At 42.3% G+C, this 24,147-nt stretch overlaps 1 protein-coding gene across 1 annotated transcript in view; it reads right to left on the bottom strand.

Moving 5' to 3' along the window:
* Positions 1 to 952: 952 nt before the first annotated feature.
* Positions 953 to 24,147, bottom strand: part of arhgef28a (Rho guanine nucleotide exchange factor (GEF) 28a) — a 77,360-nt gene continuing 54,165 nt past the window's right edge. The window contains 22 exon segments of the mRNA XM_027178786.2: positions 953 to 1,158; positions 1,161 to 1,247; positions 7,515 to 7,764; positions 10,549 to 11,025; positions 11,624 to 11,671; positions 15,311 to 15,585; positions 16,040 to 16,222; positions 16,385 to 16,476; positions 16,558 to 16,736; positions 16,820 to 16,896; positions 17,751 to 18,002; positions 18,208 to 18,325; positions 18,436 to 18,561; positions 18,914 to 19,164; positions 19,565 to 19,705; positions 20,558 to 20,676; positions 20,773 to 20,911; positions 21,028 to 21,085; positions 21,398 to 21,453; positions 21,741 to 21,876; positions 22,155 to 22,275; positions 23,991 to 24,092. Coding sequence (XP_027034587.2) covers positions 1,097 to 1,158; positions 1,161 to 1,247; positions 7,515 to 7,764; positions 10,549 to 11,025; positions 11,624 to 11,671; positions 15,311 to 15,585; positions 16,040 to 16,222; positions 16,385 to 16,476; positions 16,558 to 16,736; positions 16,820 to 16,896; positions 17,751 to 18,002; positions 18,208 to 18,325; positions 18,436 to 18,561; positions 18,914 to 19,164; positions 19,565 to 19,705; positions 20,558 to 20,676; positions 20,773 to 20,911; positions 21,028 to 21,085; positions 21,398 to 21,453; positions 21,741 to 21,876; positions 22,155 to 22,275; positions 23,991 to 24,092 — 3,349 coding nt within the window. The 3' untranslated portion in view covers positions 953 to 1,096.

The raw sequence follows: 24,147 nt of genomic DNA, 5'->3' as shown, positions 1-24,147 counted from the left end.
GTGTGTGTGGGTGTGTGTGTGAGATAAGCAAGTTAAAATTGAGTAACCTAATTCTGTCTCTGTAGGCTTCAGGCGTAAGACACAATACTGACCCTAGAAAAGACATTTTAAATCTCTCTCTCTCTCTCTCTCTCTCTCTCTCTCTCTCTCTCCTTCTCTACTAGCTCTCCTCTCTCTCTCTCTCTCTCACACCACACACACACACACACACACACACACACACACCACACACACACACACACACAAACACTTTGGAAATGCTACATGAAATCTGGGAATTATGAGGATTTAACCCTTTAAAAAACAATACCATTCTTATTCAGTCATTCATGTATAGCAAATTACTTATTAACTGTTATCTTACTGTGTCCAGGACTCAAAGATGAGTAAACAGAGATCCCCCTTACCCAACAAAATGGTAGACGGTACATAGTGAATCTGGATGTTTTGACAGTTTTGAACCTTTGATATTAGTAACACGACACCCGGAAGTCATCTAAAACTAGCTATGATCTCCCGTCTCAGTTTACCCTGCTTGTGGCGCTTTCACTTTCTGTCAAGGATAAATGGAGAAGTGTGTATGTATGATGTGTCCGACTCCATCCCTGACAGCACTATGCACTGTTCCTCTACAAGCTGTCAGGTCTGGAGTCTGGCAGTCGTCTTCATGTCAGGGATACAGACCCAGAAGTCAGTAAACGGACTTTCAGAACTGGAATGGAATGAATATGGCAAAATTTGAGAAAGACTCTGGTGAAATATTCTAATAATTAAGAGAATGTGGTTTTGTTAAAGTTCTTTACATTAGAAAAAACAAAGCAAGCCTGGATGTATGATGTAGGGTTCAGCATTTTCTGCCCATAATCTGGATCTAAGTGCGAATACTTCCATGAGAGCATGGGGAAAAAGTGGCAAATGAAAAGCAATGTTATCTGAAAGACGGAGACGAAACCAAACAAAACCATTTTGATCTTTAACTTTCACCATCTATTGATTATTTGTGTCTACGGCATCAGTGCAATTTCTCAACCAAACTGGAGTCCTGCTTCGCAGCCTGTTTCTGTCCAAGGAGCTCTGGAATGAAAGAGACTTGAACTTAGAGATACACAATTTTCTCCTCTCCCTCAGGATCTTGGTTCTCCGTTTCCATGGAAACAAGGCTTGCGTCACCAAGAGGGCATCACCTTGATAAATCCCTGGGCCAACGGCTCCTGCTGTCCTGGTAGTATGGCTTGCTGGACCAACATCTGGGGAAGAACATCAGCAATGTCAAATAGATCTATAAAGACAGTTTTTTCCTTCTTCTTCTAAATAGACTTAAAAAGCATGAATAATATTTACATGCACAGAAATGCGGTCAAAACGTTCAAGGTCATGTGAAAAATGAAGTTGGTCTAAAACTTGCAGAGTGAGTTTAGAGGACAGTGAAAATTTTAAACCCAGGTTGAAGATAAATCATTGTTTAATTAATGAGATTATTTACTTGCTTAAAGTGCCTGCATAAGAGCTCAATGTCATGATGCATTATGTGTGCTAATGTCATTTAACATGGTCATGCCTTAATATTTATATATATATATAAATAAATATTAAACATCTGATCATTACATATTTGTTTCAGATTTTTAAGAATTCTTTACTGTTTAAACACACACTGTACCCACACACAATGTACACACCCCCACACACACACACACCACACAACACACACACAATACACACAACAACACACAAACACACACACACAGTATACACAAACACAAACTGTACACACACACAAATGTAACACACACAACCAACACACACAGTATACACACACAGTATACACCCCACACACACAACAGAGTATAACACAACACAACACAGGTATACACACACACACACACACACAGTATACACACACACAGACTGTATACACACACACACAATGTACACACATACTGTACACACACAATGTACACACACACAGTATACACAAACACACAATGTACACACACTGTATATACACACACACACACACACACACACTGTACACACACACACTGTATATATACACACACACACACACACACACACACACACACACACACTTAGCAGTCTTGTTGTATAGCCACATAAATTCTGTTGATTTTCTCTACCTGTATCCATTTTTCTCTTGACTGGAAAACCTTCCTGTGCTTTTTTCAGACAATAATAAGAGCACATCTAGAATGACGTATTTGTGGACTTGACTCTGGAGCAGAACAACAGATAAAAGAGTGAAGTATTGAACATATTGATCATTAGTGAGACCGATGTCAGGTGAGGAGGTCTGGGGTGCAGGGGGGTTTAGGTCAGTGCACCTTGCAGGAGTTCTTCCACTGTAAACTTGGCAACCCGTGTCTTCATGGAGCTGGCTTTGTGCACGAGGGCATTGTCATGATGGAACATGTTCCAGTGAAGAGAAATTGTAACGTTACTACATACAAGGTCAGGTCTTCATCAGTGAACATTTGAAGACTTTGGCAGGAAGGAATTAATGTTGGTGAACTGTGGTGAACTTGGAAATAGCGCTGACTTATTAGTTCCTCAGAAGCTCTTGGTTGCTTAATTCCACTCAAATATAAACTGTTTTAGGATGGACATTATTTACATTTACATTATTTACTGTCCAGTGAAACATAAATTAGGATGAGGTTCCCTTCTGAGTCTGGTTCCTCTTAAGGTTTCTTCCTCGTATCATCTCAGGGAGTTTTTCCTCTCCACCGTCGCTTCAGGCTTGATAAGTAGTAACAGATGTTAGAGATAAATAACTTAGTTTATTCTCAGTGTTTATATGGATGTGATGGTCAGGTATCCACATACTTTTGGCTGTACAGTACATGCATGTGGATCTGGGAGCAACGTGCTGGTGCACGTGTGAGAACATCATAAGCTGTCTAGAACATTGTCTACAGAAATGTGTGACTAATATGTTCCTTCTTCTCTCTTGCTGTCTGTCTTTCAGATGCTTGTGAGAGATGGACAGATGACAAGTTGGCGTGTAATGAGGTTGCTAAAGATTTTTAAGATCGATGTGCCAATCAGTCTCCCGCCATGCACTCACCGTGATTCACACACCACAGCCGCCCCGCCAGTCGATAGAAGGACGATTGATTTTCATGACGGATGGAGTGTCTGTGTGAAAATGTGTGTGTGTGTGTGTGTGTGTGTGTGTGTGTGTGTGTGTGTGTGTGTGTGTGTGTGTGTGTGTGTGTGTGTGTGTGAAAGGCTGAGAGAGAAAAAGGAGATGGGTTGGGTTTTGTCAGTAGATATATTATCAGCATAAAGAGGAAACTGGAGACATGGCCACAGTGAAAGGTTTAGAGCAGAGATGAGAGAATGCTTAGAGATTATGATCATAAGAATATTTTGACACACTATTTTTAGTTTTCTGCTCACTTGATACATTTTGTCTCTCGTTCACACAAATTGAAGATATTCTTGACATTCAAACGTCACAATCCAGTTCTTCATAAACTGACCATCTTATTGATTTCCTCTAGAGATCATGTTCTGAAAGCATCTAGGTCTCAAACGTGACTACACACAGAATGATGCTATTTCCTGTGTTTATAGGCATGTGTGTATATTTACTCGTATTTTAGGAGTGTAAAACAAACCAGATTGAAAATCTGAATCAATAAGAGCGCAGTAGTGTTTCACACAATCCCCTTTTCGACACAACCACAGTAAACGTTTCCTGAATACTCGCCTAACTCTTTCCTTTTGAATTGACTCAAACGTTGTACGAGTGAATCTTCATAACAACACTGTAGCACTGTGTGTTCCTTACAGGCTGTGTGAATGCAGCTCAGAGGCTTTGGAAGTATAAATCCGTCCATGCACCAGTCCAGTTACTGCTTGCTGATGTTTTCAATGAGTATCGCAAGCTACTCACTTACGGTGCTTTAAAAGACCTTTTTTCCCCAGTAAAGTAACATAAATTCAGGTCATCTTTAACCTGTACCTTCATTCAAGCTGTCTCTCACACTAGCAACTGTGCCAACATGCTTCAAATTCACCTCCATTGTCCCAGTTCCCAAAACACTCCAACCCGAATACCGCCCAGTAGCACTTACACCCATTATCATGAAGTGCTGTGAGCGACTGGTCCTGGTACAGCTAAAGAACTGCCTTCCACCCACATTGGACCCATGTCAGTTTGCCTTCCAGAGCAATAGGAACACAGAGTCTCCTTAGCCATGTCTCCATGCAGTCTCCTTAGTGCTGCTCTCTGTGCTTATACATATCCACGGATACTGTTTGTGGACTTTAGCTCAGCATTTAATATCATCATCACCTGTCTTCAGCCAGCCTGGTGAACTTATATCGCTGTGCCACTGACAGCATCCTGACCAGCTGTGTCACAGTCTGGTATGGGAACCGGACAGCCACAGACCACAAGACACTGCAACCCACACAGCGCATCACAGGAACTTTATTTCCAGCCATTGAGGACATACAAAGGAAACGCTGCCTGCGTCAAGGCTTGTAGCACTCATAGCACTTCATTGACTGTTTGTCCCCCTTCCCTCTGGAAAGGGCTTCAGGAGCTTCCAGACAAAACCAATAGACTGAGGAACAGCTTTTTCCCAAGGGCTGTCAGCTTACTGAACTCTGCCTCCCGATGATCACCCACCCCTGTATATTATGTCAATAGCACCTATACATTTGCAAATATAATATATAACAACCTGTATATCATGTTTATAACACCCAACATTTTTATCTGTATACTATCCTATACATACTGTAAATAATGTACATATTCCACTTGCTGCTTATTGCACTTCTGGTTAGATACCAAACTGCATTTCATTGCCTTTTGACTTGTATGTGTTTAATGACAAAGCTAATCTAATTTTGAGGTAAAGAGATAGTTATTTAGTTTGTTTGTTTATTTATTTTTACAGGAGAAATTGTCGGCTTCGTCTCGTTTATTATACCATACTAGGTATTGATTTAAGAACCTTGTATCAAACGATTCAATATGTTACACTGTATTGTTCAATTTGATTAATAGCTAGACATCAGAGAGAGGGAGAGAGAGAGAGAGAGAGAGAGAGAGAGAGAGAGAGAGAGAGAGAGTGGTGGAGTGAGTCGAGGAGAGAATGGATCCGGGAGATGATTGCGGAGCAGCAGAGAGAGGAAGATGAGAGAGAGGAGGCCAAAGGAGAGAGACTGATCAGGTCGAAGGGCGCTAATGAGGGAGCGGGGGAGAGGTTAGATGAGCCCATGAGGGAGAGTAAACAGAGAGGACTCTTTCGGGGACGGAGACGGGCAGCCTCGCCTGAGCCCCGAGATAGATGAGGAGGAGGGACGAAAACAGAGAGGTGGATAGAGAAACAAGAAGGATCTTGAGGAAGATTGCATTGAGTAAAACACGAGAACAGAGTACAGAGAAAGATAGGAGCAAGAAGAGAGAGCGAGAATTCATGAGTGAACGGAGAATGGAGGAGGAGTAAAGAGGATGAAGGTAGCGGAGAGATGAAGTGAAGGAGAACGAAACTCAGCAAAACGATGCAGAAGAGATCCGAGTATCCACGCGGAAGAGGAGAAAGCTATTCTGAGATCGGAGACGAAAGAAATTGAAAATGAGAGAAATGAGACACATATCGATGTTATAATTTCAAGGAGATGAAAGCGAGAAAGAAGGAGGGAAACTAGTAAAGAGAGCAAGAGAAACGCGAGAGGTACAGAGAGCAGATGCAAGAGAGAGCGCAGCACGGGAGAGGGAGAGTGAAATACGACGATTGATGAGAAGGCTGTTGGAGACCGCCTGGAGAAGGAAATTGATGCTGATGGAGAGAGTGAGAGAGAGTAGATGTCCGAGACACCAGGTCGAGAGTAGACTGAGTTAGGCGTAACTGTGGATGAGATCGTTTTTGGGGTTTCGCGACACGGTTCTTACGTGAGCGGTGGCTAGGGAGAGATGAGGGCAGAGAGAGAGCGTTATCGTTTATGTTCGTTGAGCTAGATGAGACGAGATTCGAGGAGAGGGAGAGAGAGTCTAAGGCTAGCTGGGCGGAGGACGATTGTCTGCAGGGAGCGAGAAAGAGGGAATAGAACCCGAGAGGAGTCAGGAGAGAGGAAGGAAGAGAGAATGGAGAGAGAGGAGAGGAGGAGAGCAAAGATGGGAGGACGGAGAGTGGAGAAGAGGCGAGAGGGAAAGAGAGGCGAGAGAGAGAGGAGAGGAGAGGAGTGAGAGAGAGAGAGGAGACGGGAAGAGAGGGGAGAGAGAGACGAGGGTTAGGAGAGAGAGATGAGAGATGAGAGAGGGAGCGAGGTAGAGAAGAGAGAGGGAGAGAGATGGAGAGAGAGAGGAGAGTTGGTCTATCGTTTTCGTGAGAGAGGGAGAGAGCGGCGAGAGAGGAGGAGCAGAGAGGGAAGAGTTGAGGAGGGAGAGAGACGAGAGGGAGAGAGAGAGAGAGTAAGCACGTGAGAGAGGAGAGGAGAGGGGGAGAGAGGGAGAGAGAGGGAGAGAGAGGGGACTGAGATAGAGAGGGAGAGAGAGATGATGACGGGAGAGAGACGATGAGAGAGGAGGGGAGAGGGAGAGAGACGAGAGGAGAGAGACGATAGAGAGAGAGAGTGAGGACACAGGAGATGAGATGTGATGAGAGACGGAGAAATGAGAGGGAGAGAGCAGAGGCGGGAGAGAGGAGAGAGAGGGAGACGAGGAGAGGAGAGAGGGAGAGAGAGAGGTAGCGAGGAGAGGGAGAGAGAGGTGGCGAGAGAGAGAGAGAGAGAGAGAGAGAGCGAAGGGGAGAGGGTAGGAGAGAGAGGAGAGAGAGAGAGAGAGAGAGAGCGATGAGAGAGAGGAGGGAGAAGAGCGAGAGAGGGAGCGCAGAGAGAGAGAGAGGGAGAGAGAGAGGGTGGTGGACGAGAGGAGAGAGGGAGAGAGAGAGGGTGAGAGAGGGGAGAGAGCGAGAGAGAGGGAGACGAGATGGAGAGATGAGAGTAGAGGGGAGAGAGAGAGAGAGGGAGAGGAGAGAGCGACGAGGGGAGAGAGAGAGGGAAAGAGAGAGAGAGTAGAGGGCACGAGAGAGATGAGAGAGAGAGAGGGGAGAGAGCCGAGGGAGAGAGAGACGAGAGAGGGAGAGAGGAAGAGAGAGAGAGAGAGGAGAGAGAGGGAGAGAGAGACGAGGAAGGAGAGAGGGAGAGAGAGAGAGAGTTGCGAGAGAGGCACGAGAAGGAGAAGAGAGAGAGAGCAGAGAGAGATGGAGGCCGCGAGCGCCGCAGAGAGGGAGAGAGATGAGGGAAAGAGATGAGAGAGAGAGAGAGAGAGAGAGAGAGAGAGGGAGAGAGTGATTGAGCGAGAGACGAGAGGAGGCGAGATTTCTTTTCCTTTCTCTCTGAGAGAGAGAGAGACCGATGGGGTGAGAGAACGAGAGAGAGACGAGAGGAGAGAGAGAGAGAGAGAGAGAGAGAGAGAGAGAGAGAGAGAGAGAGAGAGAGAGAGAGAGGTTATTGTGATTCATGCTGTTCCATACCTTCGGTCCACGGCTCATCTTGCATGCTGATTGTAGGGTGTGTATGATTGGACAAAGCCAGCAGAGAATTTAGACTGTTCTGGGCACTGGGGGAATCCACGTAACCTGGATGCAGGTGAGTATTATGCTGGTACTGATGCTGGTAGTGATGAAGATGCCGATTGTTCATGGACGGAGCCAGAAAAACTGCTTCGTTTACGTAAACAGACCCATCCTCATCTAAGCCACCGTGATGACCATGATGGAAGCTCTTTAAAAAAGAGAAAGCAGAACAGGTAAATCAACTTAACATAGAACGTGGCATAGAAAATGACACAGTTTTTAGTGAACAAGCCTCTCACTTTTCTGCGCACACCTTTCAGTGTTCAGTGAGCTGAGCACCAACTAAAAACTGATGCTGATGATTAAATTGTATACATGGTAAACATTCTGCTGCATTGTATTTTAGGTTCGGCAGCTTTTTACATTCCTACACAAACCATGATTCATTTCCGTCGTTGTGCAAAAGACAAACCTGGATTAATGTCCGTCTCTTTTTACTGTATATGTGACAAACTGAATATTGTCAGCAACAAGGCAGATAAATATAACCTCCATATTACAGAATCAGATGTCTTTAAAGTCTCCTCAATTATTTAAAAATAATAAATAAAATAATACAAATAACTGTCCCTGTTAAAGGCAATGTCCAGGCATGGATTGGTTTCACTGCAATCAGTTCAAAGTTACTCTGACTGATGTCCTGATAACCTACGATGAAACATTTCACTCCTGATGGGAGTCGTCTCATCCAGGGTGACTCCGCCCCCATCCACAGGAACCACTGAATGGTTTGGTAAGGATTAAATGATGTAAATTATATCCAATAGCTTTCATTCAAATTCATCATGTCTCAATGGAAGTTTCTGGACTGACTGAGCTCTATATCGTCATGATCAAATCAACAGCCGAGGGACTAGCTGTCAGAAGAACGGTGTTCATCTAACCAGTACAGTTCCAAAGACTTACAGGATCTAGATCACCTCACCTGAAGCACTTGTTTTCATGTTGATGTTTTTCCTTTAATTTGTTCTCTGTGAGTCTTGACAGTAGTTTGAGTTTATTAGCAGATTTATAATATATTTTATAAAGAGCACCGCAACAATGCCACTGTTGGGCCCTTGAGTAAAGCCCTTATCATATTTGACCCTGTAACAGCCCCTAGTACATGACTCTACAAGGTAACTGCATGGTTAAATCTTTATTTCATCGTAGCAAGTCAGCATAACCAGTTCAGAGGAAAACCCAGACACGAAGACAGAACACAAGAACCTAAAGAAATGATCAGTATCTAAAAAGTGTTTGGTCTTTTTTCCTCCCTTTACATCGCCCTCTCTGAACCTTGCTGTATTATTTAGAACCTCCTAAATAAAACACTAAACTTTCTTTATCTACAGGTACAGCAGTGCATGTAGTGTAGTGCTTGTTTTAATTACTTTGTCTTGAGGTTTTATTGGGAAAACTTTCTTTATCATTAATCAATAACTTGTTTATTAGTGCACTCAGTGTTCAGGCCAGAGGACTGATGAGGCTTGGATTGCTTGCATTATCCTAGTTAATGAATCAGAGGCCCACAGTGTGTCAGTGTGTGTGAGGGAGATTGAATGAGACAGATTGAGAGATTAGCGCCGGCTAGCTTCATCAGCGTGGCTGAGGACAGAAACCATTTTTATGGCCAGCGATTCTGTACACCTGATTCGGGTGAAATAGTAAGGAACGGCATGAGACTAAAAGTAATGAACACTTCAGAGTCGCCTTTGCTGTCTTTCCTGAGCATTAAGGTGCGTGTAAAAGTGGATTGATGGGTCTAGCCAACAAGCTAAAAGGGGAAGCAGTGATGATGAAAGCTGTGTGGAAAAATGAAAGACACATGAGACAGACAGACAGACAGACAGACAGACAGACAGACAGACAGACAGACAGCATAGATAAACGTACACAATTGCTTTAGATAGACACAACTATTAGAGAGCAACAGATAGAGATGAGGTTAAGTGTAAAGGACAAAAATATGGAGTGAGACAGAGAAAAAAAGCTCTGAATGCCTACGCCCTGAATAGTTCAGAGACAGTTTTATCCCTTCTTCAAAGAGAGGCAGGAGAGATGGTTTAAGAGGAGCTTTCCTTAGACATCACTCCTTGGGTGTTTTGGCAACACGGAAAAGAATAGTGAATTGTGAAAGAAATCTCAAACCCATGCTGAAGGCAAATCCTTTTACTACACACACACATAAAGCAAGAAAGCGAGAGAGAGAGAGAGAGAGAGAGAGAGAGAGAGAGAGAGAGAGAGAGAGAATTCCCTGATGTCAGTTTGCAGTATTATTCTGAGGTAAACACACAGCAGTTTTGCCTCAAGGTGAATGAAAGCACAGTGGTTTCAGCTGCAAGTGCACAACTAAACAAAACAAAAGAAAACTTCAGGAAAAAGTGACTGAATAACAGATTTAGCAAATTGTCTTTTTTTCCATGCCTTGCGCATGAAGAAGGGAAGGGAAGTAACCAGACAAAACAAAACTGGTTCAAATCCTCAGGAGATCAGACAACGGAGAGTTTAACAGCTGTAAGTATCTAGTGCATGTTTTTGGGTGACATCAACACCCAAAGACGGCTGTGCAGTTAGTCAGCGTTACACTGCTGTAGTGCAGGATTTTATGATATTATATTAATACTGTACAGTGTTAAAGTCAAAATTTGGTATTTTCACAACCATAATACACACACACACACACACACACACACACACACACACAGACAGACAGACACACTCACACATGGTGACCAACCTGTCTATCTGGTGAAGACAGATAGATAGGGATGGAAGAAAGAAAGAAAGAAAGAAAGAAAGAAAGAAAGAAAGAAAGAAAGAAAGAAAGAAAGAAAGAAAGAAAGAAAGAAAGAAAGAAAGAAAGAAAGAAAGAAAGAAAGAAAGAAAGAAAGAAAGAAAGAAAGAAAGAAAGAGCCACACACTACATTCTGACCCACGCACTTGTACATACTTTTGTTTCATCTCCTGACCCTTGGTGACCTTCCAGCTTGATGCTGGTATTGTGTTGGCGTTCATGTTTCCATCTTTCCGTCATTCTCTGCTGCATTTTCACCTTCTCCTTCTCCCTCTCCACGCTCCGCTGGCCCTCCCTCAGCCTCTCCAGACTCTGCTGGTACTCCTGCTGCTGCTCTTCCAGCTCTTCGCGTTGGCGCTGCAGCCTTTGGGCCTCCTCATGGCACTGTTGCTCACGCTGTGCCAGTTCCATTTCACGCTCTTCAAAACGCTGATGCTGAGCCTGACACTCGCGGGTCCATTGCTGCCGTTCCCGCGTTGCCCGCGCCAGCTCCTGACGCTGCCTCTCTGCCTCACGTTGACGCTCTTGCTCCTGCAGGGAGCCCTGGGAGATCCGTTGTTGGGTGGAACTTGAGAGCAGGAGAAGAAGGAGACGACGCACTTCGTAGCGGCTGTCCTGGATGGTGACCACGGCCTGAAATGAACAGAGTTAATTATTGAACAGTTCTACACCCAGAGGAACAAATAAACATTTAATAAGCCTTGGAGGATGACAGCAACCTCCAGTAACTGTGATCAATGTTCATGTTACAGCCATGTGGCACTGCGAATTCAATACTGACTGATGAAAGACGTACTCCTTTATAAATTAAAGTACTCTGGATCCAGCATTAAAACAATATCTGAAAACGATACTACAGTCTATGTTACAGTGATCAGTGAAGATTTATATCCACTGCCGTGTGATTTCATTGCCAAATTTCACAGAATTTTAAACTACCTGTGAGATGCTTTTAATACAGCGCATATAAGGAGACATGTATTATAAAACTTTTAATCTTTAAGAATAAGATGTAAGATTTTGAATAATATTACTTAGATATTAAAAACAGATGACAAAGAAATGATCGTAAATTAAGAAATCATGTGTTTCAAGAATAAGAATAAGAATAAGAAGCAAGTAAATTGGAATATGCCAAATGTGTGTGTGTGTGTGTGTGTGTGTGTGTGTGTGTGTGTGTGTGTGTGTGTGTGTGTGTGTGTGTGTGTGTGTTTGTGTGAGATAGAATCACCTGCAAACTGTAAAGCAACTGGGTCAAACTCTGGACGCTCTGACACACCTGGACATAAACAAAAGAAAAGCTACATTAAAAGGGAAAAACTTATTTAAGTACAAAGGTGTTTTATATTGACAGGCATCACATTTAGCTTCCCTGAGAACTGGAAGTTGATCAAATCATTTGTCTGTAACATTCCTTCATTCATTCATTCATTCATTCATTTTCTACCGCTTATCCAAACTAACTCGGGTCACGGGGAGCCTGTGCCTATCTCAGGCGTCATCGGGCATCAAGGCAGGATACACCCTGGACGGAGTGCCAACCCATCACAGGGCACACACACACTCTCATTCACTCACACACTACAGACAATTTTCCAGAGATGCCAATCAACCTACCATGCATGTCTTTGGACGAGGCACGAGGAGAACATGCAAACTCCACACACACAAGGTGGAGGTGGGAATCGAACCCCCAACCCTGGAGGTGTGAGGCGAATGTGCTAACCACTAAGCCACCGTGCCCCACTTGTCTGTAACATAATTGTGATAAATTATTTTAATTAAAACTATTAAACTATGCAGTGTTTGGTATCTCAAGGCATTTAGTTATGCTTTTAATGTTTCACTCAGTACTTGATATTCTCTACCTACGTTACACTTTCCTCTGAGCTGTAAAGGAAAAGTTCTGGAAAATAAACTGCAGGGGTTTAGCTAGTATACAGCGCCATCTGGTGTTAATCTGTTTTACTTACGAAAATAAAACCCCTTTTCCCCCTTCATTTAATCACATTTCATTACAAGATTCATTTTACCTGGTAGACTGGAAGTGATTTTATTTCTAAAGTGCACACACAAACTCTAACTGTTTTCCTGTAAGAAATAGACTAAACTAAACTACATACAGAACCAGGTGATCTGCGATCAGGATTAGAAACTATAATGTAAAAGCCATCATTCATTCATTCATTCAGTTCAATTTAGTAGTATAGTACTTTTAACAATTTATATTAGCTCAAAGCAGAAACAGAATAAAAGTTTAAAATTAAGGTTCTGTTTATCTCTAAACATTTATCCCTAATGAGCAAGCCAGAGGTGACGGTAGCAAGGAAAATCTCCATGAAATGATATGAGGAAGAAACCTTGAGAGGAACCAGACTCAGAAGTGAACCTCATCCTCATTTGGGTGACACTGAACCGTAAATAAAGTCAATGTAAATAATGTCATTTCTACAACGGTTTGTGAATGGAATTATGCAACCAAGAGGAGCTAATGTGTCAGGGTGATTTCTGAGTTCACCACAGACCCCTCACGAACCCCTTCCTGTCTTCTAAATGTTAACTGGTGACTGAAAGTCGACTGACACAACAGTGACAGTGTGACCGTCTCCAAGCAGCCCCATCCACAGCAACCCCATGAGTCAAGGGCTGTCTATGCAGATCTATCTCCAGTAAAGTAATGAGACTCCAGCCAAAAGTCATCCCATTCGTCTGGATTAATCACTGACACTGTTCCTGGAAAAAATCTAAATTGCAAACCCACTTAAAAGTCAAAATCCATTACCCAAGACCAATTAAATCTGCTTGCAAAAATATTCAGGCCCTTTCAAATAGGATTTTGAAGAACCGACGTTCCTACAGAGCCAGTTCTGCACAGGTTACTAATGATTTTTTTTTTCATTATTCCTCACAGATTTGCTCCAGAACACATAGATTTTGTTCGTTGACTGCAACTGTATGAAAGTGTTCTGATTGGACTTTGACTCGGCCAGTGTAGATCATTCACCTTTTTGTTTGCTTTTAACCACGCTTGTGTTTAGGCATCATCTCTGATGCACTGTCCTACTTTAAGGTGCACTTCTCCCAAGCTTAGTTTATTTTTTTCTTTACTCAGCCTCCTGTATCCGTTCTTCAATTTGAGAAGTAGCCCAGTTCTGAGGATGAAAGCAGTCCAGATGACATGATACTGCCCCCACCACCATATTTCACTCTAGTGATGGTGGTAACTGAGGTATTGCACAACACGTAGGGCAAGTTACACAGAACTCTCTCAATCTTAGACTCATCTTACCAGAAAAAAACCCAATCATGTTTCATACTTGCTTCCTGAGCAATGAGTTGTCTGTAGCCACCCTGCCATACAGTCCAGAGTTATACAGAGCTCTTGAAATGCTTGCCTTGTGTACAGTCACTCACTCTTGGTCACTGTACTCTGTAACTCTGTGACGGTTTCGCCCTCACCACTCTCTTGTCGAGTTGCTCACTATGGATCTAGCAGTGTGTACAGGGATGAACATCATCTTACACCCAGTACCTATGTTCAATTCTCTTACGTTATCTTTACCTTCATTAGTCTACATTTTCAATCCTTTCCTTCACACTGACTCTCACCAAAGGCAGTTTTACTGAGGTGTTTTTGTTCTTTTTTTAATATTTCACAACTGAAGGCCAAATTCAGTTTTGTCCTTGAAGAAACACATTTTTTTCATCTGGAGCTTCTGTAACCTGGGTGGGTGAATACTGATGCAAGCCATTGTACATACAACAGAACTGGCTACCAGACACACTGACACACTATATTTAATTGATTTAGTTCATTGCCACATAAACGTTATGTCTGAAACAGCCAGCTAATGAAGAAAACAACGCTTAAGTGGACACAGTATACACCATTCCTTTTATATCAGTTCTTAAAAAAGTACAAAGCACAAGAGGAAACATCTCATTAAACATAAGAATGTTCCGTCTTCCTGTTTACGCCTAGCTCAGCATGCCTTATCGGTGTAATGCATAGCGGAGCACCATCAAAGGTGCCAATGCTAGCAGGAAAGGAAGAGATTGAAGGAAGCTCTAATTATCACCGTTCATTTTTAATGAAATTGTTCCCAAGAGGCAACGGAATGGACTCTCTCCTTATTTTCAACACATTAATGTTTCATCATATTAAGGCTGAGATGTGATTTTAGCAAAGGAATCTGAATTATTGATGCCACAGGACACTAGCTGTACGGGAGTGCCGCTTAAAAACGTCTACCCTTCTAGCCGTTAACGTTCGCTAGTATCTGCTACGTGTGAGTTTCTAGCTTACCGACATTATACCTTCTGACAGTTGTCTGAACTGTGAGACCTTTAAATAGGAGAGAGTCATGCATGTTTTACAACACCTATAAATAAATTAATTGTCTTATGAATGTTTGAACCGGTTTAGAACAGTTTAGCTTTTTAGTTTACGTTTACAGATTTTGCTGGGGTTAAGCTTTGGATATGGATTTGGGATTAGATTCTGTTATGCCTGGTAACACTTCTATAGCATTAATAGACGTATGTACTGTAGATGGTCCGGTCTCAGACCTCATCTAATTCTGAGAAGATCTTCTAATCAGGAATATGACATTTGTGTGTACTTCAGCTGATTGCTGGGCGAGGCTGCTCAGTTTGATGCCATCCACTAATGGAATGTTGGTTTGGTTGTCAAACGTGTTATAGGTAAATGTTTACTGCCAGTGGTGGACAAAAGCGTAATTTATTTAGCTAGCGCACAGGGCAAATATAAAAGCCCCAGTCCCATGGTTCATTTGCATTGTACTGATTTCTCACATTCCTACAAACTATTAATTATAACTAGCAGTATTACTCACACAAAAACAAGTTATTCATGAGGTTAACAACCCATGAACACTTAACTAACCACTATCTTTACCTTAAGGTGCATATTATGATTGTCAGTTGCACTGCTCTGATTCCGAAGCTGGAGCTCGAGGCTGTCTTCTCCTCTCGACTCCTCTTCCTCGCTCCTTACAGTATCCACTGCTCGGGGTTCTTCTTCGGCAGGCACTGGAGGAGGAGATGACGCAGGAGCAGGAGCCTCTAGCTGAGGAGTAGCATCACTATTGTTCTGTTCCTCAGACACAAGCAGAGGACCTGGACAGGAGGTGGAGCCACAGTGAAATGACAGAGCTTCTTTTAGACTCTCCGCTGTAAAAAAAAAGAGATTAAAAAAAGACAGAAAAAGGGAGTGAGTGAGAGAAAAAGAAAGCCTTAAGAAAACTTTTCACATATTTATGTTAGTTTACAAAAGTAAGGAACGGAAATGTTTCAAATTCAAGTCATCAGCTAGAAGTCAACAGCACATATACGGCTGAGTCCACCATTAACTCTATTTAGACATAACTTAGACATAACTTTGGGCTTGAGAGCTGTGATCGGTGTTTTCGCAAAAAAAAAAAAAAAAATGACCATGCTAGATCTAGCGCTACATGACTGTTGTGTTAACATGACAGTGACAGACTCACCCATACAGTATGAATGTTATTCAGATGTGGAATAGTCAAACTGATACAGGAATATAATCAAGGGAGTAGAATTTGCTTTTAGTTCAAGATAAATTCTAAGTTTGGAGTAAGAATGAATTTAAATGCCAGGGTCTCACCCTCTTTAAGTGCAGCGTTGAGCAGAACAGCAGCATTAGGGAGCTCTTCTGTGTTAGGGCACACCAGCAGCTTTGGCTCTGGGCTGATGTCTCTGTGGCCCACCATGGCTGCGAGCTCAGCATAGATGTGGAGCTTCTCCTCCAGGCTGGAGCAAATCAGCTGGTCATGACTGTAGAGAGACTCTGCCAGAGATTGATGAAGTAGAATTACAGAACTAGCTTCCAGCTTTCTCACAAGCATATCTCGAAGGCAAGCAGACATGTTAAATGATTCCTAGACAAACATCAAGGAAGGAATTTTCACGCTGGACATCATATTTTTGTCACTTTGGTTTAGTGTATCACCTTGTAGCTTCTGAATTTTCTGGTTCTTGGCTTCTGCTGCTCTGCGCTCTTCTTCTGACTCACTTGCAGTGTCCTCCTCCTTCTCATGGCAACTACAAGAAGAGGAAAATATCTTAGCCTAGACATAGGACTAAACATACGCTCACAAACGCCATATAATAACCTATACCCACATCACCACTGCTTCTCGAATAAGCCTCATCCAGGTGTTGCGCTCGTCCTTGGATGCCGCGTGCACCTCATACATCTCGGGACCGCTGGAGGAGGCACTGATGAGGAACATGCCTCTCTCCTCATTAGCCACCTCCCTCACGATCAACTTTTGCAAGGAGATCACTGGACATTTCTGATCCTGAGAGAACGAGAGCAAGTTAAACCCACCTACAAAAAACCTTGCACTAAACTTTACAAAGAATCCTACAACTTCTGACATACAACAGCAGCAAAGATGTATTTCTGGTCCTTCTCCTGGAGGAATACCAGTAGATCAGTCAGCAGCAGAGCCAGCACATCTACAAAGAAGCAGAAACATACTGTATGGAATAAAGATGAACACACAAGTTACAGCATGGGCTCTTCATCATTCACACTCAATGGATCAAGACTGATACCAACACATTTATTTAGTTATTGCTTGTTGGAGCACGTACCCAAGGTGTTCATGTAAGTCCTGTGATTTTGCAAAAACATTCGGGTCCTTCTTTACAGATTTATATACAAGTTCAACTTACAAATGTGTGTATGAAAAAAATGTTTTTAAATGCTTTTAAAAACATTTCATGTTGTTTCCCTCAAAATGGGTTTCTTGTCAGTCATTTTATAGACAATCCCCAAAACTCCCATCTTAGTAAAGATACAGTCCACCAAACCATGACATCACAAGCACCTGCTACAGCCAGATACTTCACCATGTAATTTTTCAATAAAAGGAAGTAAAAGCCAGAATAATTCTATGCGGCACTTCGGCAAGTATAATTTATTACTGGTAAAGGGGATGAAGCTGGACAAAGAATTTGCTACTCTGCTAAAAAAAACAATAATCAAACTGTAAATATACGGTTTTACATAAAGAGTCAAGTGGATGGGAAAATGAACTGAACTGTAGTTGAACTCTAGACAGATTTTGGCGGTGGAGTTTATGTATTTGGGCAAGATCAGTGGCAGATTTTAAAAACTGCAGCTTTCTATTTCTTCCCTGGGTTGAGAAGTGATTCTTTAGAGAATTCGGTCACTAAAGTGCTGATGACTGGATGATGGACAGAAAGCACCCGGAACATTCTGAGATTGTGGGTGAAGGAATAAAAGGTCATGGCAGTAAATCACACTTTGTATGGATGCGGTCGGGGCGTTCCAGTGTTTATCTGACCTTTGAGTCTGCCGGTGGCTGTCTTCCAAAGCAGCGGGCCGTGGTGAAGCAGCGTTCGGCCGTTGGTCATGTCGTGCTTGCGAAATGCAGCGCCGCTCTTCAACCTGGCTAAGCTTTTGCTTTCCATGCGGCCGAGAACGTCGCTCAGCCTCTGGCTCTGCTCTCGCTCACTCACTCGCACATCCACTGCTGAAATCATCTCTCGCACCAGAGACAGAGCGGCAGAGATATCGGCATGTTCCTGTGTGCCGTCTGAGAAAAAAAGTAGAGTGAGAGAGAGAGAGAGAGAGAGAGAGAGAGAGAGAGAGAGAGAGAGAGAGAGAGAGAGAGAGAGAGAGAGAGAGAGAGAGAACACTAATACTAAAAATAATACAGAGAGTCTTGTGCCCCAAATGACAACCTGCCCGATTATCTATTATCCGGTCATATTAGACAGGAGATTTGCCCAGACAGCTACCTTCTGTGTACTGAAGAATCCGTTCTAAAAGCACTGGATATTTTGTGATGCGCTGCGTCACTAACAGAATGCATTCTGGGATCTCTCGCCTCTTTACCAGCGAGTTGCTGCTCTGTTGCTGTGGAGAGAACAGGAAGTGGATGACTGTACACTTGCTGATCAAGGATACTTGAGCAGAGATTTAATAAGTAGAGATAATGGACTGGATTAATGATAATAAATACATACTTTAATAAAGAGCTGAAATCTTTTGTTTTGCTGCTGGAGCTCCTTGAAGAAGCTGACGGCTTCGTTGTGCCGGCTGCAGAACTCTCCGTAGACCCGCTTCATGTTTTCAGCATTCTCCTGAGAAAACTACACACACACACACACACACACACACACACACACACACACACACACAAAAAAAAACCCTTCTGTAATAATACAAACACATCCTGGATATTAAATTATCACATGTGTGTGTTTTTTTTTTTTTAATTAAATAAATAAATAAATAAATAAATAAATAAATAAATAAATAAATAAATAAAAGGCAATTCTAATCAAATCTGGTTTCACAAGGAACAATAGACAGAATATTGAACACACAAACATGCCATTAAAGTTTTTAACATAAACTAAAATAAAATTGACACTTTTTTTAAATTCACAAAATCTGAAGAAAATAAGAAAAGACAAAATTACAGATAAGAATGTTGCCTACCTGTTGGAGGAGGATATCACCCACATGGTGAATGAGGTAGTTCTTCTCATTATCAGGCTGTGTGGAGTTATTCCTGCGCTCTGTCATCATGGAAAAGAAGTCACGGTGCAGGACGATGAGCTCATCCAAGCACGGGAAAATCCGAGCGATAGCCTCCGCGTCCAAGCCCACCTCCTCCCGCAGTCCTCGCCTAAACACCTCCGCCATGATGGTCAGCGTTTGCAGGTGGTGTAGCTCTGTATGCATGAGCTCTAAACCAGCATACACACAGCAGCAATTCGTTATTTACAGTTAATTCTTTAATCTTTGTAGAACTACACTGGTGTGTCCTGGGAATGAATTTAACTTTACATCCAGATTTGGTAAAGCTGTGATCTGGTACAGTTTCCCAATGAGCAAACAAGAGACAAGAGCTGTAAGGAAAAGCTCCATTACTTGACCTGAGGATGAATCCTTACTTATTAAAGACTTTAAAAGGAAGCTTAGCATGGGAATATTATGAGTTAGACATGAAGACAATCTTCATGATTACACCAACAACTCTTAGGTACTATACAAAGCTACAGCGTGCAGGTGAGATTATATCCTGAGCTCTTTTTAACCGCTCCGTGTCTCAGTGTCTTCTCATCACATACGTTGCTTTGTGCCTACCGTAGATGACGTCCTGTCTCTTGATCGTGCGTTTTTCCTGCTTCTGACAGAACTGAGGCTCCACCGCTAGACTCCATGACTCTGCCTCCAAATACAGAGCGTCTGTCCCCAAGCTGTTCTGCAGAGGAGCGTCCACTGTGTCTAGATTGACAGATTGATCGACAGACGGGGTCAAAATATGTGAGATATTATTAGTGAAATTATATATATAAAAAAAAATAATAATAAAAACAAGAAGGAAAACCAAGGAGATCCACCCATGGAGACACCCAGGTATATTAACAGTAGATTAATGAGCAGATTTGGCAACCCATCTTTGATTTTTTCTATCTGAGAGAGCAAAGCCATCAACAGAGAACTCGAGTATTGCATTAGAAGACATGGATACGGTGGATGTACCTTATACCTACTGTATGTACTGTACCTTTTGGTCATTACATTAAGTTTTCAAAAGAAAACACTGAAAAAGAAAATAGCAAGAAAGCAAAAGAAAGGGAAAAATGTTTTCAATGCGTTTTTGTAATGCGTTCTGCATATTAGACGAAATGATACGGGAAGTTGACGCCTATGTATGAAGTAGCCCTATAACCTTTTTTCCCAAACAAAATAGAAGACGTTTTTGTTGAGCAAGCATCTCTGAGTTACTTCTCCTGTGTCAGCAGCAGCTATGAGGTCCTTCGCTTTAATAATCAATAAAAACTCCAGGATTTTTTTTGGTGAGATTTTCTGGAAGACTCGTAAACATTTTTTCAGAGTAAAAGCCTTGTCTAGTGCCGATCGGAGCATAAGCAAGCCATTAATATGTTTCCTATGTTTCAGAGTTCTTAGTATTACTAAAAAGTGATATTTTCGTCCAGTGAGAAAGACTGAATATTGAACAATATACTAGATTCAAATATCAGACAAACAGTGGATATGGGAGATGGAGTTGTACAAGATATTACAAACTTCACAGCTTCATCGCTGTCACTGGAACGAAGATCATTATGTTACCTTCAACCAGGGACGAGTCTGTAGAGGTGGAAGATTCCACGTTCTGCTGGAGCTCCTCTGACTGACCATGAGATCTCCAGGAGGAGGGATCACTGTCTCCCTCTGGGCTCTCTGCAAGCCTGGACATCCAAATCACACAAATTAAAAAAAAAAAAATTAAATTACAAAATGTTTTTTTAATGACTGATCATGAAAAATAAGGAATATTTTCTAACCACTCTGGGACTAGAGGAACACTCCTGGATAGATTGCATGGCAGAGTTGAGGCGTCTCTTCTGTCTCGTGGAGTCATCACAGGGAGGGAGGATGAGGGGGATATCTGAGAAGACGTGATGCTTTCACGCAATACAAAGTCTAGTAATAGATGAGAAGAGGGGGAAAAAAAGATATGTTTTTAATTTGTTTCAGTAAACATATTTTTGTACAATATTTCATCGTCTCAATTCCACACTTGCAGCTGATTGACTCACTTTGAGGGAGTGTCGCTGCTCGAGCCTTCATAGAAACTGTGTATTTGTCCTGCACTTTCTGTACAGGAAACAAAACAGAATGACTCAAAAATCCCCACAAGACAAAAAAACACACTCACAGACCCCCTGCAATCATGACTAATAGGCAAATGTGTTACTACTTTGAGCTTAAGCATTAAACCTGGGATAACTGTACACACACACACACACACACACACACACACACACACACACACACACACACACACACTTAAAGCTATACCTCATTTATTTTATAAGAACAGCAACATTTATTATATCATTCCTATCATCATGGACACACACACACACACACACACACACACACACACACACACACACACACACACACCTTGAGGCACTGTGCTGCAGAATCTTTACACCCCTTATGGACGCAAACAGCACAATCTAGGAAGACAAATCAAAACAATCACCACATGAAAGACAAACCAGGATTGTGTTCATAGCTACATTTAATTCTGTGAGGAATTCTTTCACTCATAATGTTCATTATGAACCTCAAGTAATGCTTTATTCCTAAAACAAACAAAAAATTTTATGCTATTCACTACTCGCTAAACACAAGAATCAGTGTTGGCATGAATCAACTCATACTGACAAAATCACAGAATACAAGCTACATGGCGACTTTTTAAATAACACCAAATGAAAAAAAAAGGAGTAATCTTACTCACTGGTGCAGTGCAGTGTTTCCTTCCCAGTGACAGGTTTGTCACACACTTCACAAACCGAGGTCCCCAGAACAGGACCTGCTGCAAATTGGTGTCCGCTGCTCTGTTTTTCTTTCACTTCCTTTTCCTTGGCTTTTCCCTTTGAGAACCAAGAGAAAGCTATTACAGGACAAACATAGCTATGGCTGTAACTTTCCATACGTTGACCCTTTATAGCTTACGGCTGGGAAATAGAAGCAGCTACGTAACGGTCGGGGGAACCTGGCTTCATAAAGTTTGTAGGCAGGATTAGGAGGGGTTAATGATTAAAGTGAAAAGCTGGGACTTGAGACTACAGTATGTGTTTGTTTTTCTGGGACGTCTGCTCGAGGCACTGAATTGTTCGTTCGGCTTTAAGACAGCATTAAGAGCGTTTACCTTTTTGCTGCGCGTGCTGTACATTCGGCTTTTAATGAAACTGAAGGTGCGGCTGACTTTGTATTTCTCAGGCTCAGTCTTGGAAGGAATAATGTATTTATCCCAGCCTTCTTCTTCGATTCTGGGAGAGAAAAATAAAAATACAGAAGGTTGCAAGGTTATGCATGTAACCACAGGGTAGTGGATCTCCAGAGAGGTTTCCTTCAGAACTAGTGGAGTGTTCATGTTTACATTTCCTTGCTAAGAACCGATAGGCTGTGATATTAATCACCTTGTGACTATTAATAGGTCTCTGTTACAGACTTCCTGGTCCACATGGCAGCCATCACATTACCAATTTGTCAAGTGATCCATATTCTGTTTCAGTGTGAAAGTGCCTAAAGAGACGAGTCTTTCAGCTTGTCTTCTGTTCACTGCACTGTGCACAAGTTCACAAGCATCGGACACATCTTTCTTGTCAAAAGATGATCTGATTATAAAATAGTGACACTCATATTATTTTTACATTTACCGCATTTGGCAGACACCCTTATCCTTGCTCAGGGGCCCAGGGGCCTTGTTCAGGGGCCCAGCTGTGGCAGCTTGGTAGTCCAATAGCTTAACCACAAAGCTACCACTGTCACTGGCTGTCACCCAAATTCATCAGCGCTAGGCAGAACAAACATCTTACCCTCCTGCCATATTAGACGAGACAAGAAGCTAACATTAACATTTCCCAAAGTTTTGATGTCATAAATTTATGAAATGATTTCTAATCAATCTGCAGCACAGACAAAAACAAGGTCAGTGAACAGTAAGAGGTCAAGAATTAGCCGCTGTCCCAGGTGTGTCTTACAGGAACAAGGATGAGCACGAGGTAGCGCTTCCTTTTACAGGCTGCATGGGGTCACAGTCACAAGGTTATGAGTCTGCTCTCGTTACTCAGCAAGGAAATGATTTGTGAAGAAAACACTACTAGGTCTCAAATATACACCACCCTGGAGGTCTGGGACTTAAAAGTAAAACTACAGGAAAATCTACAGGAACGAGGAAGGGATAACCGCCAAGCTGGATCCATTGGTTAGCAAGTTGGTAACATTGATCTTAAACCACCCCACCCCCACCCCACTTTTCTGCAATCATTATTATAGAAGTCTATTATAAAGACTAGTTTGATTTCCTCAACATGTTTTATATTTTTTTTTACTTTTCATCCATCATGATGCAGTTAGTTGGCATCTGATTTCACCAAAGCGTTACTTGCATAAACCTACAGCAATTAAACTGACATGATGACTTATTTGTTTCAGATCTAAGGTACAAAGCTACAGTACCTCACTAAGCCAATATCCCAGTCGGTTATAAGTGCCACTTCCTTATTTGCTCATTTTAACCATTAAAAGACAGCAGTTCTGTGGAAAGGGTTAGTCTGGTTCCAGTTACAGGACTCAGGGGAAGTCATGCATTCCTTTCCTTGTTATTAATTAAAAGTTAGTCACCGTGCTCTCACTTCCACAGCAAAGACAAGCCAGTTTAACATTCTCAGCATTCACTGCATTTTCAGACATTCCTCTTGAAGAAATATTACATTTTAGTAAGACGAGATGTCTCCGAACAGAAATCTCGTGAGGTTAGTTGAACCTAACCGTCTGAATGTTCAAACTAAAGCCCAAGACGGTTTAGCAGCAGGATCGTTATGGCTCTAATATTTAAGCTCTTCATTTTAAGTGTGTGTTAGATGTGCCTCCATGCCAGCAGGTGCATTCTGTGGATGAAAAAGGACATTAGATGTCTCGTATCGAGCGACTCTGAGGGTTAGGCGTGAAGGTCAGAGAGCTGAACAGGGTTGTGACGTACTCTTTGAGGAATTCGGAGAGCGTGAGGTGTTGTAGCGAATCAGTCAGCTCGACGCTGGACTCGTCATCGGCTGACTGAGTGCGTCTACGGAACCTTAACTCCCTACAGAGGTTTAAAATACAGGGCTGAGTGTGTATTAGATGTACACAACACACAC

Source organism: Tachysurus fulvidraco, chromosome 26 (assembly GCF_022655615.1).
Source record: "Tachysurus fulvidraco isolate hzauxx_2018 chromosome 26, HZAU_PFXX_2.0, whole genome shotgun sequence".
Lineage (NCBI taxonomy): Eukaryota > Metazoa > Chordata > Actinopteri > Siluriformes > Bagridae > Tachysurus > Tachysurus fulvidraco.
Note: the sequence above shows the minus strand (reverse complement) of the source record. Positions and strands in the feature narration are given on the sequence as shown.